The sequence below is a fragment of the Gossypium hirsutum genome, chromosome A12, assembly GCF_007990345.1.
Source record: "Gossypium hirsutum isolate 1008001.06 chromosome A12, Gossypium_hirsutum_v2.1, whole genome shotgun sequence".
NCBI classification, from domain to species: Eukaryota; Viridiplantae; Streptophyta; class Magnoliopsida; order Malvales; family Malvaceae; genus Gossypium; species Gossypium hirsutum.
Window position 1 is genome coordinate 80982601 of NC_053435.1, and position 17941 is coordinate 81000541.

A 17941-nucleotide genomic window follows, 5' to 3' on the forward strand; every position below is an offset into this window, starting at 1 on the left:
ATATGATAATGTATTATTAGTGTTGTTTTCGAGTATTTAATTTAGGCAAATATATGCTTAGTCGGATTGGTCCTTTTCAATGTTTACATATTTTGTTAATTTAGACTTCATTATAAAAAAATCAATAATTTTAACCTCAACATTTACACATTTATAAAAATATTACAAACTAAATTTGTTAAATTGTATCAACCCGCAACCAGCACTTCTCTCCACCATCCTCTCCTCCCCAATGATACCATTATCAAGACTATCCAAATACAAACTTAATTTCTTCGCGAGGAATTGTTAGCTTCCACATTCAAATTAACATACATAGCTGCTAGCTGAAATAAGGAATAAATAGCATATGAAAGATTACAAGCAAGTAGTCAGGATGACCGAGTGGTCAAAGGCGCCAGACCCAAGTTCTGGTCCTCGTGAGAGGGCGTGGTTCAAATCCCACTTCTGACATTTTGTTTTCTAATTTTTCCTTCTAATGGGCCGGGGCTTCATTGGGTTCTTTTTCTTTTATTCTCACCTTTCCTTCTAATAACGGGCCTTACCATTGGGTGTTAAGAAATTGAATAAATGAAAATTTTTAATTAAATTATACAATTGGTCCTTATTTTTTCTTGTTTTGAATAATTTAATTTTATCTTTTATATTTTTTAACTTTTTTTTCTTTTTTTTCTATTCTTTTCCGCTTCTCCCTCTATTTTTCTCACTTCTCCATTTTTTTAATATAGATTTTCTATGTTTTTCATTTGTTAAAACTAGTCCCTATACTTCTATTTTGGTATTGGTATTTCCTATACGTTCTATTTAATCTTCCTTTTAATTAGTTTTTCTACGTTAAAAGAAATGGAGAAATGAGGAAAATAGAAAGAGAAGCAGAAGAGAATGGAAAATAAAGAAAAAAAAGAAAGTTAAAAAAACATAAAAGAAAATAATTAAATTGTTCAAAACGAAAAAATATAGGGAGTAATTGTATAATATAATCTAAAATTTTCATTTGAAATGATGATTTAACGTGTCACGTCAACTTACCTTTACACTATTAATGATAATTAAAGGCTCAGTGACTAAAATGTTACAGTACGATAACGTAATTGACTAAAACGTAACATTTCAAACATAATGGACCAAGATGTAACTTGAGGCAAACAAAAGTACTATTTTGATAATTTACCCACAAATATATTTTATGGTTTGATTATTTTAACAAATCGTATACATGATTGATGTTAGTATAAAGATTTCATTTTAATCATAATATATTTTCAAATTTGTACAAACTTAGAAATGAAGACTTTATGGTGTGTGTTGTTTAGTACTTTCTCTGAGGCTGTGTCACTGTAAATGCATGTTTTAATTTCCCCCACTCTTTATTTGCTTCATCCATGCATTATTTATACTATTTAATAGTAAGTTTGACCATCATTATCCTAAAAAAAATTAAACTCCATAAAAAATACATTTTTTAGTAAAATAAAAGTTAATTTTTAATAGGCCACCTAGACTTGTTCATGGGCCAGATCATCTAGCCTGTTTGAAAAGTGGGAGGGTTTGGATAAAAATATAAGTTTGAAAATGGGTTTTGGCAAAAAATAAAACCCGTTTAAAAACAGGTTGGGCCTCGAGTAATGCATTTTTTACCCGGGCTCAACCCGACCCAAATTCACAAAAGGACAAAAAAGTTATTTTTTGTTGTTTTAATGCTATTTTCTTGTTTTCTCTCTATTTTGCTACAATTTCACTATTATGTTACTACTATTTTTTTTTGTTATTATTTGAATATTATATAACACTTGTCTTATTGTTAATTTTGTTATTATTTTAGAGGCATTTACTTGTTCAGTTGCATCTATATTAGTGTTATTTAAGTATATATATTTTTTAAAATTTATTTTTAATTTGTCGGGAAATATTTATTTTAATATTTTTAGCATTTTTATTCGGGTCGGGCTTGAGCAAAATTTTAAGCACATTTTTCTGGCCAGACCTAACAAACGAGCCTAAATTTTTTATTGGACCCAATCCGTCCGGCCCATGAACACCTCTAATGCCACCAAATCAAGTATACATATATATTCATTTATACCAATATAAATCAATGCTAACAATAAATTACTCTTTGAAATTTTTGCTTCATATTTTTTATTGGATAAAAATAATATAAAAAGTATTCCTTTTAATTGAAATAAAATAAATTTAAATATAATAAATTATTTTCTTTTCTTTTTAATTGCTATATTTAATGCTATAATTATGTCATAACAGTTGAATTGTATTTAAAGTTTATTATTTTTAAATTATATTTGTATTGTATTATATAGTATATAAAATATAAATAAATTTAATAAAAAATTGCTCAATATATTTTTAGATATAACCATTACATTAAAACTACACTGGTAGCCACCTAATTATTGACATTTTTTTTTGTTACATAATTATGAAAAGTTACAAAATAGTCACCCAACTATTAGATTTTGTCTTTTTTTGTTACCAACCGTTGAATGGCTAAAGGAAAAATGATGTGACAATTTTTAAAATTTGCATAATAGCAACTTTAACCCCTTAATATTTATACATTGTGTTAATTTAGTCTTGATTCTAAAAAAATTAACCCCTGACATTTACAAATTATGTAATTTGGTCTTCTTCTTTTTTCTTTTTACCTTTTTATTTTTTGTTGTAACTCTTTCACCTAAAAAGCAAAAAAAATTATCAACTAAATTTGATAAAACAATATACAAAAAAAAACATAAAAACCCAAAAATCCAATGAAATAATTTTAATTCTTTTCTCATTCTTTTTAAATTAACCTTCAATGTAACAAAGAAAAACAAAACTGCAAAAAATATCAAATTACATAATGTGTAAATGTTTAGGGTTAAAATTGTTATTATGCCAATTTTAAAAGTTATCAAGTTTAGGGAGAGCAATTTTCGATTTTACCTGAAAAACTGACCCATTTGGTTTTATTTTTTTAAGTTTAGTCAGGTGGGGCAGGTTGGTTGGTTTTTATCTCGATTTAATTGGTTAATTCGATGGATTCTCGATTTTAGAATCTCGAAACCGAACTGGTTGAAAAATTGACTTATTTTATATTATTTTAAAATTATTTAAAATATATTTATTTTTTATAATATATAATCTATATAACCATATAACCTAACCCAATAACCCAATGTCAGTTAACCCCAAAAGTCAATCAAATCAAAGTCGGTTTGGCTTAGTGACTATGCCTCGACATGCATGCACCAAGGCAAAGAATCAACACAAAATTATCAAAATTAAAGCAACTTATGTGTAAGTGTGATAGGTCAGTTGTAATATTTATGTTACAACGGAATATAAAGTATTCCTAGGGTGAACCCAAGAGAGATTGGGTGATAAAATGACTAACAACGAGAATGCATGCAAATACGAAATCTAGCTAGCTACTGTCTAAGTGATATAGTACGACAATTCATCATCAAAGATTAATTACAATATCTAACACCTAGAAGGACTAACTTGCAAAATAGTCAAAAGTACACAAATATCAATTCAAAGAACTAAAGTGGTTGGTTTATTGGGTTAGGGATTCTTGGATTAGGGATCTAAAGGGTTCAACCTCCTAATTTGTTCAATTTTACCTTTCTGTCACCAATTTATTCAATTAGACGATTTAGTCTGGTTTATCTCTCGATCTCACTAAACTAAATCGGGATGATCGAATTGGTTCTCAATAGGATCTCCTTTTTGTCTCACCTATCTAATTGCTCATCTAGAGACGTCAATTCTAGGTTTTAAATTCTATTCGATTTAGTCTAGTTTTTTTTACGATTTAGGCCTTAACCCAAAAACTAATCATGCAACTTTTCCATTAACCAACCACCACGAGATTTACTTATTACCCATCATCAACACACAAACATTAGTTAATTATATGCTCAAATGATTCATTAAAGAAAGCATAAAAATCAAGGTTAAGAAAATCTTAGGGTCTCTTATGGAGTTTTTGTAGAAGATGACAATATCAACAATGAAGAAGAAAGCAGAACTAAATTGGGATTTTTACACTTTTTAAAGTTAACAAAGCTTAAATCCATTAAAGGATTTAAAGGGAAATCAAAATATGAAGTAAGGTTTTTGCATCTAAATGCAAGGAAGTAAAAAGCTACAATAAAAACTAAGAAAACTACACTACAATTACTAACCTGAGAAAGGTAAAGAACTAAAACCTAAAAATGGAGAAGAAAATAAAAACTAAGCTAAAAGGATGATAAAGTTGGCTCTTTTAGTTTGACTTCAACCATAAAACTTGACAAAAATGCCCTTGGAGTGTACGGGTTAACTTGTGTTTATGTTAGACATAAAACTACCATTGTAGTATCTTTTACCCGGTCAGGCTTCCGTGTTGTGACACCCAAGCTTTGGTGTCGTGACATCCTTGACAGTGGCACGATCTTGTCTTTGGGAGTTTTCGATGTCGCAACATCCTCGACATTAGCCTTGGTTCTTTAACTTCAACCATCGACAATGGTATCGCGACTTTGAAGGCTGGGATTCGTGACTTCGGCTTGGTGTCACAACACAATACCCTCGACGTCACAACATCCTTGCAGACTTCTCCAGGTTGGTTTCTCGTCGAAGACTTGCTCCCTCAAGATGATGAAGGCCAAGATTGGTTGTTGTTGTCCCTCTACACAAACTCAAGTACACCATTAGGCTCTTAATGGCACCATTTGTCAATCTGGGTCTCCAAAAAGGATTAAAATCAAAGAAAAATGATCATTACTACTAAAGACTAAAAATCAACGAAAAGCATAGAAAAGACTCACAAATTGCTTAAGAACAAACTTATAAAGTGTTCTAGAGAGCCTAATTCGATGTATCAAATTATGACAAATCATTTAGTTGGTTTTTTCAATGAAAGTTGATCGATCCAGTTTTCTCATGTTAAAATTTGTAAAGTCGGTTAAAAAAAACCGATCGATTAAACTGATTACTCTCCCCTAGCCAAGTTATCTTTCTATTATGAATTTAATAGTTGGTGACGAAAAACGAAAAAGTCAAATAGTTGAGTAATCATTTTATAACTTTTAATAATTGAATGGTCAAAAAAATTACTAATAATTGTGTGACTATCAATGCAATTTACCCAAAAATTAATATGATGTTTGACAATGATAGAAATGAAAAAGAATTTAATCTTTAATCAAAAGAAATTTGAATAAATGGAGTACAAACACGTAAAGTGAAGCACTCAAGTCTCCAATCTCATTATCACGTAAACCAATCTTTCTTTTAAGTGATGGTTATTATTATTATTTATTTATTTTTATAAAACACTTAAGATTGTATATTTTTGTTTTTTCTAATTTTGGATTTTTGAAAAATTGATATATATTTAATTAATTTTTTATTCCGTGCGTTGCACGAATTACTTGCGTGTTTTATAATTTTTTTTATTTAAATAATGATATATTAATTAAAATTATTAATGAAACAATATTTAAAGATATAAACAACTTAAAAATATACTTAATTTTTTGAATTATAATATAATAAATTTATAATATTATGAATTTATGTTTTAATTATGAGGAATAAAATTTAATGGTTTAGAATCTTGACACATACGTACAAGTATATTCAGAAATAATTGTATTTTAAAAATAATTTTTTATTTTTTAAAATTTTAATTTTAGAAATAATATATATCTAATATTTTTCAATTTTAGAAATAAAATTTTAAATAATTTCAAAACACAGATTTGACTTGTAGGTTGAAATGAAATATTTTAAAATTATTAAATAATATAAGTTAAACTACATACAAAAATTTTTAAAAAAAATTAATTTTGAAATAAAAGAATTTGGATTTTTTTAAATTAAATTTGAAAGATAAATTAAAATAAAATAAGGATGAAATTATAAATCTGACAAAGTTAAAAGGACTTATCTCGCAGATATTCTACAATCATGATATATGACAGCACTTTTAGACCAAATCATCATGATTATGGCATTTATCTTTACAAACTTTAGCTTTACTATATTCCAACTTTGCTTAGAAGATATCAAGAAAAATATATTTAACTTCTACAAATTAAATAAATAAAATAAAGTTTAAAAAATTGTCCACTTCTAAAATATCCAATTTTTATTTATAATTTCTTTTTCTCATATGGGTTTTTTATTATTTATAGTAATTTCGACTTTTTTATTTAAATAATTTTATTATCTGAGATTATTCGATTTCTGGTAATCACATTTAATTTAAACTAAATTCGAAATTGAGTCCATTCATTTGCACCTTTAAACTAAGCGCAAAAATATCTAATTTTTGTTTATATTTTTAAAAAATGTTTATCTCATGGGTGTTTATATTTTTTATAGCAATTTTAATTTTTCTATTCAAATGATTTTATTGTCCGAGAACCTTCGATTTTTAGTAGTCATATTGAATTTTAACTAAATTCGAAATTAAGTTGATTCGATTCGTTTAAACCCCTAAACGGAGCGCAAGCTCTTCCAACACTATTTTTTTTAAAAAATATACAATTTTTGTTTGTAATTTTTTAGAAAAAATAATATTGTTTTTCATATGGGTGTTTCTATTATTTACAGTAATTTCGGCTTTTTCTATTCAAATAATTTTATTGTTTGAAAATTTTCGATTTCTAATCTTAATTAAATTATTCAAACCCTTAAATAGAATATAATATCTTTTTAACATCCTCTTATTTATTCATAAAATTTAAACTCAAAATTTTATTTAATAAATATTAAATTTTTTACCATTCGACCCGACCAGCTTGTGTTACATAATAGTATTCCACCATCTATATCAAAGATAAAGAGGAAGAAAAAATAGTATTCCATTATATAAAAATTGAAATCAAGTGGAGCAAATTTGGCCACCCTGGAATTTCCATCCCTTTTGAGTAAAGTAAACTTTAAATCTTTTTATTCACTTCTTTTTGCTTTTTTTATATGGGAACTTGTTCTAGATACTTCCTTTACTTCCACACTAAACAATCATATAAAAAAAATGAAAATAAAAATTGATTGAAGGGTTTATAAACACTAATTAATTCTTTATTTATATTTTATAAATATTAAAAATTTTATCACACGCATAAACAGGTGAAAATTACGTGTTTAAAACCAATATGTGTGTCTAAAAATAATATACAATAAATAATAAAATGTATGGTTTGAAACTAATTAATAATAACACATAAAATATATATGATATTAAAATAAAATGTGCATAATAAAATAAAAATGTAAAAGTTAAATTAAAATGAAGTTCTGGTTGAGTGACAAATTTAATGTTTTATTAATTCAATTATCGCGAGTTTAAATTATACTATATATATATTTTTATTGGTTTTTTGTTCTAATGAAAAATTAAAATATCTTCAAATAATATAATTTATTTTAATTATAAAAAAATATTTTAGTAATTTTTCTAATCGACCTATTGAAGGTGACACCAACTTAATAAACACATGATAATTTAAGTCTAAAATAATTGGCAGGTAAGCGTTTGGACTTTCTTAAAATGAAAAAAAAAATATTTTAGTTTTTTTAATTATAAAAATTTAAATTAATATAATGATTAAATTATATTTTAATGTCTCGTAAAAAGTAAAATTCAATTATGATCCTGGGTTATAGTTTAATCAGTTAAAAAGTTAATAAATTTTATATATGAGATTGAATTTTAGCTCTCTCAGAAAAGTTATATTTCAAATCCAGCTCCTCTAAAAAAAATCTAGTTTTGCCTCTAAATGAGTATTATTAGGGTTAATTATGTCAAAAAATTTAAAATTATGTAAATCAAATTGAAATATGTGTGTACTTATTATATGACAGTTTGGATTAAACATATTAAAAATAATTATAAACCCGTTAAACTTAAGTTATTAATATAGTTGGAACACATTTATTTACAATTTAATCCACGTTAAATTTGAGTTAGTTAGGGTTACGAAGGAACTTAGTTGCATAATATTGATACATTGGTTATCTAATTAAAACATTTTAAAGTTAGAAGATCAATTTAAAATTTAAATAGTAGTCAGAGGACAGGAATGAAATTAACCCTATTATTACCAATTACTAATAAATATCTTTCGATGCGGTGTTTACTGACTTCATGGTCCCTACTTCATCACAGCCATTCAATGACAAATGGACCACTTTGCATTATAATTCTGGTGATGGTAAAACGTGTCTAAGATCTTTCTTAACGTGTCAAGATATAAAGACTACATTTAGTACTTAACGGCTCATGTTTAACCACGTGGCCTTCGCTATCAAAATCAAATGCTATGCCTTTTGTTGTATTGTTCTATCATGGATCTCACGTAATTATAGAGATTAAATTGATTAAATTTTTAATTATTTTTAATTATTATTGATACAATACTATTAAAATTTTAAACCCTAAATTTTAATCATAAAATTTTAACCTTACATCATAAATTTCAAAAAGGAAAAAAAAAGGAATGGCCAAAATTTGTCCTTTGAAAGCATGGACCATCATCAGCTTGTAATTTTCCAATTATGGATATGTGGGGAGATAATACCAATGGTATACAAAGAGTTTTCAATATGATGAAGTGGTTTTTTTTTTTTTACTTTTTACTTTTGAAATGAAATCATTACAATTAATATATTTATAAATTACAATCGATAAATTATATTTATCCATGGCTCGGCTTACTCAGCTTAGTTTAAAAGTCTATCTGAAAAATAGATTTAGTTAAAAAAAATAAGGTCTGCTTAAAAAACGAAAAAGTTTTGGATAAAGTTTTTTTGACTCGACTCGAATTTACAAAAAGAGAAATTGTTATTTTGTTATTGTTTTTCCACTGTTTTGCAGTTGTTTTCCTACTGTTTTCCCACTGTTTTATTGTAATTTCACTATTATGTTGTTATTATTTTGATATTGTATAACTCTTGTTTTATTGTTAATTTTGTTACTATTTTAGAGGCATTTGCTTGTTAAATTGCACATATCTTAGTGTTATTTTAAGTATAAATATTTTTTAATTTATTTTTAATTTGTTATAAAACATTTATTTTAATTTATTTTAGTGTTTTTGATGTATTTTATTTTAATTTTTTATATAAAAAATTAATACAAGCAGGTGGGGACGAACTCAAGTTTTAACAATTTTATCTAGGCCGGGATTAGATAAAATTTTAAGCACATTTTTTGAGCCGACCCATTTCATGGACAACTCTAGATCAGGCAATGTAAAAATAATAATATAGATGTAGGGACTTAAAGTAGAAAAATATAGACTAAAAATACATATAATATTAAATAAGACAGCACTTGAATCTAAGATCTCAAAGTATTAATATATAGTTTATAATGTTGGTCTGTAATAATATTTTGTTATCTAGAAATGTTTAACTATTTATAATTATTAATGAATAAATGTGTTATAAAGACATAACTTTTGTGCGTAAAGTTATCATATAAAATAACTTTATGTAAAGTTACTTTCAAAACAATACAACTCTATAAAAAATATTTTATTAAAAGATACACTTATTATACTTATTATACGTTTATATAAAAGACTTTTATGTTAGTCATTTTGACTATTCTACTGGAAATATTGAGGGCTTTATTGTATTTTAGAAGCATTTTAAAGCGTTAAAAAATGTTCACACGCCTTAAAACAGTTTTATTTTAGTAGTTTCACTTTTAATTTTTTTGTTTCAATTTTTATTATTTATTATTTTAATACAAAATTCTTAGAATCTCGACATTATCATCAAGTCAAGGTCTCATTGACGTTAAGAAAAAAATTTAAAAACCTATCCATATCATGCTATTTTTTTATGATTTTTATTCACAAAATAAAAAATCGAATTTTATTTCTTATGTAATTTATAATGATTTTAATTTTAAATATGTAAAAAATAAATATTTCATATTTAAAATTTTGAAAATAATTTAAAAATACAGTAGATTTTTTTAAAGAGTGCTACGTAAGGCTTATTTTATATTTTTTTTATTTAAAAAATTAATTCTTTTAAAAAATATTTATGAAAAAAACTTTTAAAATTTTAATAAATAAGATCTAAATAACATAAAATAAATCTCAAGCTAAAATTCAAAACTCAAAATTAATATAAAAACATCAAAAACTAAATACGATCATAAAAATTAATTTAAATATTTATTGTTACTGCCAACATCAATCGAAAGCATTTCTTTCTCTTTTTTTTTATAGTTTAATTTTTTTTTTATGAAACAACTTTGAACGTCACAAATTTGTGAACCAAAAGTGAAATAACTTTTTTCTTCAATCTTGATTCTCCAACACTAATCGTCAGATTAACTTGGATCTAAATTATATTCTACTCATCGATGGGTATTGATTTATCGTACTGATTTTTGAATCGTCATTTGAAGCTCGTTAATCGATCTTTAAAAAAATTAAATAGCACAGTGACTTAAATAAAAACTTTCGAATAGTTCAATAATTATTTTGTAACTTTTTAAAGTTGAGTGACTAAAACGTAAAGTTATTAATAGATTAGTAACCTTGAGTGTAGTTAACTCATGATTAAATTATGATTTTTAAATTGAAAAATTAAGCGAATTTAATTTTTAATTTTTAATTTTTAAACACAAAAACTAAATCTTAATTTTATGAAAGTATAAGGACTGGGAAGAAATTTTGACCCTCTATCGGTACAAAAAATGACAATGTCGTCTGTTGCCGTTAAATGTATAAATATTAAACAATCTCCAAAAAAATCTCCACACACACACACAAAAAAAAAGCTCTGTATTTTTTTTCATTAATGGAGTGTGACAAAAAATACATCACCATTCAACAGCTAGAACAACACAACAAGGCAGGAGATTTATGGGTTTCCATCAACGGCAAAGTTTACAACGTTTCCGATTGGTCCAAATACCATCCCGGCGGCGAAACCCCACTCTTAAATCTCGCCGGAAAAGACGTTACTGACGCATTCACAGCTTATCATCCCACCACAGCTTGGCAATACCTTAACAAGTTCTTCACGGGTTATCGTCTAAAAGATTACGAAGTCTCTGAGGTATCCAAAGATTATAGAAACATAATCCATGAATTCACTAAAGCTGGCATGTTTGAAAACAAAGGTCACACAGCTGTTTTTACATTAACATCGGTAGCCGCCATGTTTGGTTTCGTGTTTTACGGCGTTTTGTGTTGCAATAGCTTGTGGGTTCATCTCTGTTCGGCTATGGTGTTAGGCATGGCTTGGATACAAAGTGCTTATATTGGCCATGATTCTGGTCATTACATTGTAATGTCTGGTCATGGTTGGAACAAGTTTGTTCAACTTATAACAGGGAATTGTTTAACAGGTATTAGCATTGCTTGGGGGTAAAAGTGGGCATGGAGGCGGGATTTCATTTTGCACTAAATTATTTCTTATAGCTTTAAATTAATTCTTAAAAAGTAAATTAATTTGTTCGTTAATTTTTTTATCAATTTTTACCGTTAAAAATTAGTTTTTATACCTAATAATGAGTTACAATGATCACGTCACTTGTAACCATTTCGTTATTCTGTCCATTTGGTTATTTTGTCAATAACATTAGCATTTAACAGTAGAAATTGATTAAATTTTTATTAGAAATAATTAATTTACTCTTTAATCTAAGGTATAAAAATTAATTTTCTTATTTTTAGTGGAGGAGGCTCTTGTATTAGGAGTCGGATTCCCTCTACTAAAAATGGGCAAATAGTCTCTATATATTAGATCATTCTGTTAAAATTTTCATCTATTTCTACTGTTAAAAATTGATTTTTATACATTACAACGAGTTACACATAGCACGTCATGTGTAACTGTCTGGTCATTTTGTCAGCAACTCTAATTTTTAATTGTAGAAATGAATGAATCTTTTACTAGAAAGGACCAATTTACTATCTCATCTAATGTATAGAGACTATTTTATTCATTTTTGAGTAACGCTGAAAAAATACAATCTGACTCTTAGTATAGGCCTTCTACTAAAAAATGAGCAAATTAATCTCTATTCTTTAGATCAAAGAGCAAATCAAATTTTTTTGTTAAAAATTTAATCTATTTTTACGGTTAAAAATTAGTATTTGCACATTAATATGAGGTACATATAGCATTTTATGTGTAACTGTTTGACAACTTTGATAACCATGGTAGTTTTAAACTATAAAAATTAATGAAATTTTTAACAAAAATAATCAAATTGTGTTTTGAAAGGACTTTTTTATCTTTTAAAAAAAATAGACAAAATATAATTTAACTCTTAGTATAGAACTTCCATGCTACTTTTGCTGGATCTCTAATCTCAAGTTGGTTCAAGTTATAACAGGTAATTGTTTAACAGGTATTAGCATTGCATGGTGGAAATGGACTCATAATGCTCATCACATTGCTTGTAATAGCTTAGATTACGATCCCGATCTTCAACATATCCCAGTTTTTGCTGTCTCATCTCGGTTATTCAATTCGGTAACATCTTCTTTTTACGGTAGAAAACTCGAGTTTGACTATATGGCACGAATTCTCATCAGTTACCAACATTGGACATTTTATCCTATAATGTGTGTAGCAAGGGTAAATTTATATATACAAACATTATTACTATTGTTTTCTAAAAGACAGGTACAAGATAGAACATTGAACATAATGGGGATTATCGTATTTTGGACATGGTTTCCACTTCTAGTTTCATGGTTACCAAATTGGTCACACAGAGTTATGTTTGTTCTTACAAGCTTTGTTGTAACATCAATTCAACATGTTCAATTCTGTTTGAATCATTTCTCTGCGAATGTTTACGTCGGTCCGCCAAACGGGAACGATTGGTTCGAGAAACAGACGAACGGGACGTTGGATATTTCGTGTTCGCCATGGATGGATTGGTTCTTTGGTGGGTTACAATTTCAATTAGAACATCATTTGTTCCCTAGGTTGCCTCGTTGTCATTTGAGACAAGTTGCACCATTAGTGAGGGATCTTTGTAACAAACATAATTTGCCTTACAATAGTTTATCTTTTTGGGAAGCTAATGAACTGACGATTAGGACATTGAAGATGGCTGCTATGGAAGCTAGGGACGTGAACAATAGTGGTGTTTCAAAGAACTTGTTGTGGGAAGCTGTCACCATTCATGGCTGATAAAAATGGGGGTGTTTGAAGATTGAAACTGAATCTTTTTTCTTTTTCTTTTTCTGTTTCTTGTTCAAATGATGTGTTATTTACTCTTTTATGATGATAATAATGTTTTCTGATTTCTTTATTATTACCATTTCTTTTTCAAAACTGTTTACTTATATACGGAAAATTTCTAATTCGAAAAACGTCTTTGAAGAGTCATTTGTCTAAAGTCGGCATGCTCAGTATTATATCCGGTGAGAATTTTGTCTCTCTACTTCGATACACGTATGGCTTGCCATAACAAGCATCAAACGAGACGTTTTCATTTTATAAACCATATACAGCTTTTAATAGAGTTGAATAGAGTTGAGAGATAAAACCTCTATCAAGAATAATACCAGACATGTTAAGGGGTCCGCCAGCTCCTGAACGATGACACTTTGAAGACTGCTCTCAAAGAAGTTGAAAATCTTTAAAACAAAAAAGGACATTTTTTAAGGGAAGGTTGATTCTCACTTTGGAAAAGTTTTTCAAAGTATTGTCTGTCGTGAGCCTATAAATTCTTTAAAGAGTTAGTATGGGTTGAAATCTCAGCAAGTGCAAATGTTAAGATTTCTTTGATCTGTGCCTATAAATTCTTTAAAGAGTTAGTATGGGTTGAAATCTCAGCAAGTGCAAATGTTAAGATTTCTTTGATCTGTGCTCGAGCTCTAGGAAGAATCAAGAGAAAAAACTACCATCGGGAATAATACTAGCCTATTGAAAGATTTATGAGTACACTTCTAAGACTTTTCTAAAAGAAGTTGATCTCCCTCATCGGATTAATTTCAATGAGCTTACAATTGATTTAATTATGAATTTCCTAATATTGAATTTTATGAAAACTAAGTGAAACTTTTAATTGTTAAACGTTCTCACTAAATTGCTCACTTGAAATCAGACATTCAACAATTTAAAAGTAAAGAATTAGCATAAATCACAGTTTAACAATTTGTGTAATAAACTAGAAAAAAGAGAGTAAAGTATCAAAAATCGACAATTCAACTTCATGCGTTTATCAACAATTAGACTAAATTTAGATAAATTTAAAATTTTCAACCACTAACCTTTTTTTTTTCAATTGGATGTGAAAATTTGTAATTTGACAATTCATTTTCATGGAAAATTTATGAAATTTCTAGGGAAAATTAACAATGAACATTCAACTATACAAACTATTCATAAGAGTGGATAATGTAACTCATCATTATCCACAATGAGTGATTTACAAGGTGGCATTGGGATTGTTCAAATGGAGATTCATGCAACATATCCAGCTTTTAGCTTCATTGATTTCTGTTTGACGAAGAAAGCTGAGAGCAAGCTTTTGCTTCTAACAGATGCACGAACGATCTGACGCTTTCGGTTATCAAATGACCTGAACGCCATCGACGGTCCCTCCAATTCCTGAAACGAAGACAGGGTTTTTCCACAACCATGAAATGCAACAATGACAGATTTTATATCAGATAAGAGAGCAACCAATCTAAAGCTAAATCCATCAACTCGGGTTTCAACAAACAAGCATCAGTTTAAAGGGTTTCAAGCATGTATGCATTATTGTCGATTCGAACATTACCCCATGTGTGATACCCAGTGTTGGAACAAGTGGATTCGAAGCAAGTAAAGGTGCTGCCGAAGACTTTTTCCTTGTGTTATCTCCATTATCTGCAAGAATTACGGTCAAAATGCAAGTCTTGTAAAGCAAGAAAAGCTTCGATGTAAAATGCGTACCCAATAGCCGGAAAACTTCAGAACCATTGCCCGAATGTTTCGAGATTTCGTTGCTGCAGTGTAAACAATGTCAATAACTTCTTTGCTCTCATTACAACACTAGAAGAACCACATTGGAACAGTTCGGCCAGACTAACCTTGCCAAAGTGTCTGAATTCCCTTTCGAAGTAGGCTTCATTTCCAAGGCTAAGTAACATGAAAGCGGCTTTGGTGCAGGACTATCTATATACCACATTTAATAAGTACAATGAAAACAATACAGCAATCAACTCAAATTTTAGAAGAGTTCCAGCCATCGTACCAAAAGGTTGAAGACGAGAAGCCTCGAAGTAGTTTTGTCTAGAATCTGTACGCACGAGCGGACTAAAATGAACCTTCTTGTTTACGGAATCTGGTTGATAGAAACACAATAGAATAAGAACCGAGAAAAAAGGAGAAAAAAAGGGAAAGGAAATGAGAAACAGGCTTCAATCAAGTAGTCTTACTTGGTAAAATGTAGTGCTTGTGATGTTTGGGGATAAATGCAAACAGCTGGTGCTGCCGGAGACCTTCTTTACCGGTGTATACTTGGCACGTATGAAGTTGCTAACATGAACAAACTAAATGAGCTCAGGTCATCCCTTCATTATTGTGTTAGAAATTAACTCAAATTCATTTGGTTGGAGGTTACTTGGTGATTAAGTTAGACACGGGACTGGTTAACCATCTAGATGTCGTATTTGATTACATTTCTGCTCTCAAGTTCCTAACATACTGTTTACCTGATGGAAACAAGATGCTTGTAGCTCCATGGTTGACACTTCCAATATTTGCTGCTCGAGAAGATCAGTTAACTTGTAAGCCACAGTACCAAGGTGATCAACAGCATTAACAAGAGCCTGTACAGCATAGTCTTTCAGGTTGTCGAGTACCCTAGCAAATTTTATCCAAGAAAGCAAGAATATTTCAAGCACAAACACGGATGCAAGCCATTGTCATGCTTTGGAGTGATTAAGTGTTGAGAGATTTCTGACTTCTTTGGAAAAAGTCTTCGAAGAATCGTCCGCGCCAAGCCAATGAACCCCTCAATAGAGGGGTATTATTCCAATCAGAATTTTGATGAAGAGACGGTAGATTCAACAAAGTGAGTGCGCCTCATCGGGAATGTGAGTGTTTGCACTTAATAGAATTTGAACCCCTGACACTTGTGGCTAACTATGCTACAACTGACTAATTCAACTCGTAGCATAATTGCCCATAAATACCCTAGCTGTAGGGCACGCGCTCAAATCTTACCAAGCGCAAAAGTTCATACTTTCTTGGTAAATGACCGCGCACGGCACATAGTTCACGCTCGATAAAACGCTCTTACCTTGTTGAACCCATCACCTCTTTAGACAACCTCAGGCTCTCATCAAAGGCAGAGCACAAAACCCACCAAGGACAATATTGGACGTGTTGAAAAGTCTATCGACTTCAGATAGACTACACTTCAAAGACTTCTTTCGAAAGACTTCTTTTGAAAGAGTCAACCTCACCTAAACGCACGAGGAAATAATGAACGAAGCAACAATTATTGAAAGTAAAAGTAAAAATATTGATCCTCACATCTGCTTCTGTTCACTATGTATATATGACTTTTCACAGTATTCTGCAGCTGAATAAAGCTGAGGCCTCAAATTCTTCAGCTCCTGCAAAATGTCAGTGGCCAGATAGAAAAGCTTTGAACATGCAAAAAGCTCAAAATTTTCTTTAAGACAACCTTTCAAACAAGATGCATGCACTTTTCCAAATTTCCTTTTAACATCATGTAAACGAAGCAAAATCATTGTTCTTCAATCCACGAGATATGTGAAACAAAAAGAAAAAGAGAAAACACGAAATTTGCTATGCAAAAATTGGACCCCCAAAAGATAGAAACCTGCAAGGCTATGACGAAGCTTTTGCTACCCTCCAAAGAGACCTCGTCGAACGTGGTGGCTAGATTATTAGATATGGGTAACTCTACATCCATTTGTGTGATCACTTTAATAGATTTTTAGAATCAAAATGCGAAACCCCAGAATCTCAAGAACAAGAAATTGGATTAATGGAGAGATTTTGGGGGGTTAGCGAACTGGAAAATTGTAAAGCTCGGAAGGGCTCGGAAGGGGGGGGGGTGTTAATGTAGTAGGTGAACGCACACTTTGAGTTGACAAGCATTGAATTGGTCGTTGATGGGTCAATGTCTCAACAACTGCTGATAGTTGTGAAGTTAACATTTATATCCTAACTGACGCCTTTGCTCTGCTCATTCAATGTAATACAGCATCTATGGCGATTTTGAATGATGATAAAATCCCTTCACGATGATGTCACCGGGGAATTTGATTATTAATACCTATCTTAATCGATTTAATTTAATCATAAAATGTTAAGTACTACAATTCGACGGAATCAAACTATTAAAAATTGATATGAACGGATTAAATTCGTAGTTAAACAGTTTATTTTTTAAAAGTTTTAATTAAATCGATTAAATTAAGAACCGATGATTTTATCAATTTGATTATCAGTTTAGCTTTAAAAATATTGAATTAAACCTTAGTTGAACAAAGCTCGGATGTAGTTTATCAATTGAGTAAACTATATCCAATGTGAGTAAACTATTGTAAGTTTATGTTTTAGTCGCTCAACTTTAAAAAGTTACCAAATAATCACTAAGCAAGTTAAAAGTTTCTATTTAAGTAACTGAACTATTTGAAAGTTTTTATTTATTTATTTAAGTCATTGGGTTATTAAATTTTTTATTTTTTGAAGTTTAACTAACGAGCTCTAAGCAAAAATTCAATAACTGGTACGGTGGATCAGTATCTAGCAACAAGAATAAGAATATGCCTTAGATTCAAGTTGATATAACGGTTAGTGTCGAAGATAGGATAAGAAAGCTATTTGGATTTTGGGTTGCAGATTCATGATGCTTAAAGCAGTTTCATGAAAACAAATTGAACCGTAAAAAATAAGATGAAAGAGAGCTTTCAATTAATATAGGTTGTGC

The 17941-nt window shown here is 29.1% G+C and overlaps 2 protein-coding genes across 8 annotated transcripts; one reads left to right on the forward strand and one right to left on the reverse strand.

Moving 5' to 3' along the window:
• Positions 1-10738: 10738 nt before the first annotated feature.
• LOC107923462 (delta(8)-fatty-acid desaturase 2) lies at positions 10739-13300 on the forward strand. Of its 6 annotated transcripts, none has more exons than XM_041082811.1 (3): positions 10760-11371; positions 12365-12925; positions 13080-13300. In XM_041082811.1, exons 1-3 carry the CDS (start codon positions 10819-10821, stop codon positions 13085-13087), a joined length of 1122 nt encoding a protein of 373 aa, XP_040938745.1. In that variant the 5' UTR covers positions 10760-10818; the 3' UTR covers positions 13088-13300. The 6 variants fall into 6 exon arrangements, with proteins under 6 accessions (XP_016709151.1, XP_040938745.1, XP_040938744.1 ...); XM_041082810.1 differs by having other exon boundaries at positions 13090-13300; XM_016853672.2 differs by having other exon boundaries at positions 12380-12925.
• Positions 13301-14304: 1004 nt separating this feature from the next.
• On the reverse strand, positions 14305-17195 carry LOC107923445 (protein ABIL1). Of its 2 annotated transcripts, XM_016853652.2 has the most exons (9): positions 16826-17195; positions 16513-16595; positions 15687-15837; positions 15411-15510; positions 15227-15316; positions 15063-15147; positions 14926-14978; positions 14771-14859; positions 14305-14598 (listed from the first exon to the last, which is right to left on the reverse strand). In XM_016853652.2, exons 1-9 carry the CDS (start codon positions 16916-16918, stop codon positions 14452-14454), a joined length of 891 nt encoding a protein of 296 aa, XP_016709141.1. In that variant the 5' UTR covers positions 16919-17195; the 3' UTR covers positions 14305-14451. The 2 variants fall into 2 exon arrangements, with proteins under 2 accessions (XP_016709141.1, XP_016709136.1); XM_016853647.2 differs by having other exon boundaries at positions 16513-17169.
• Between the last annotated feature and the right edge of the window lie 746 nt (positions 17196-17941).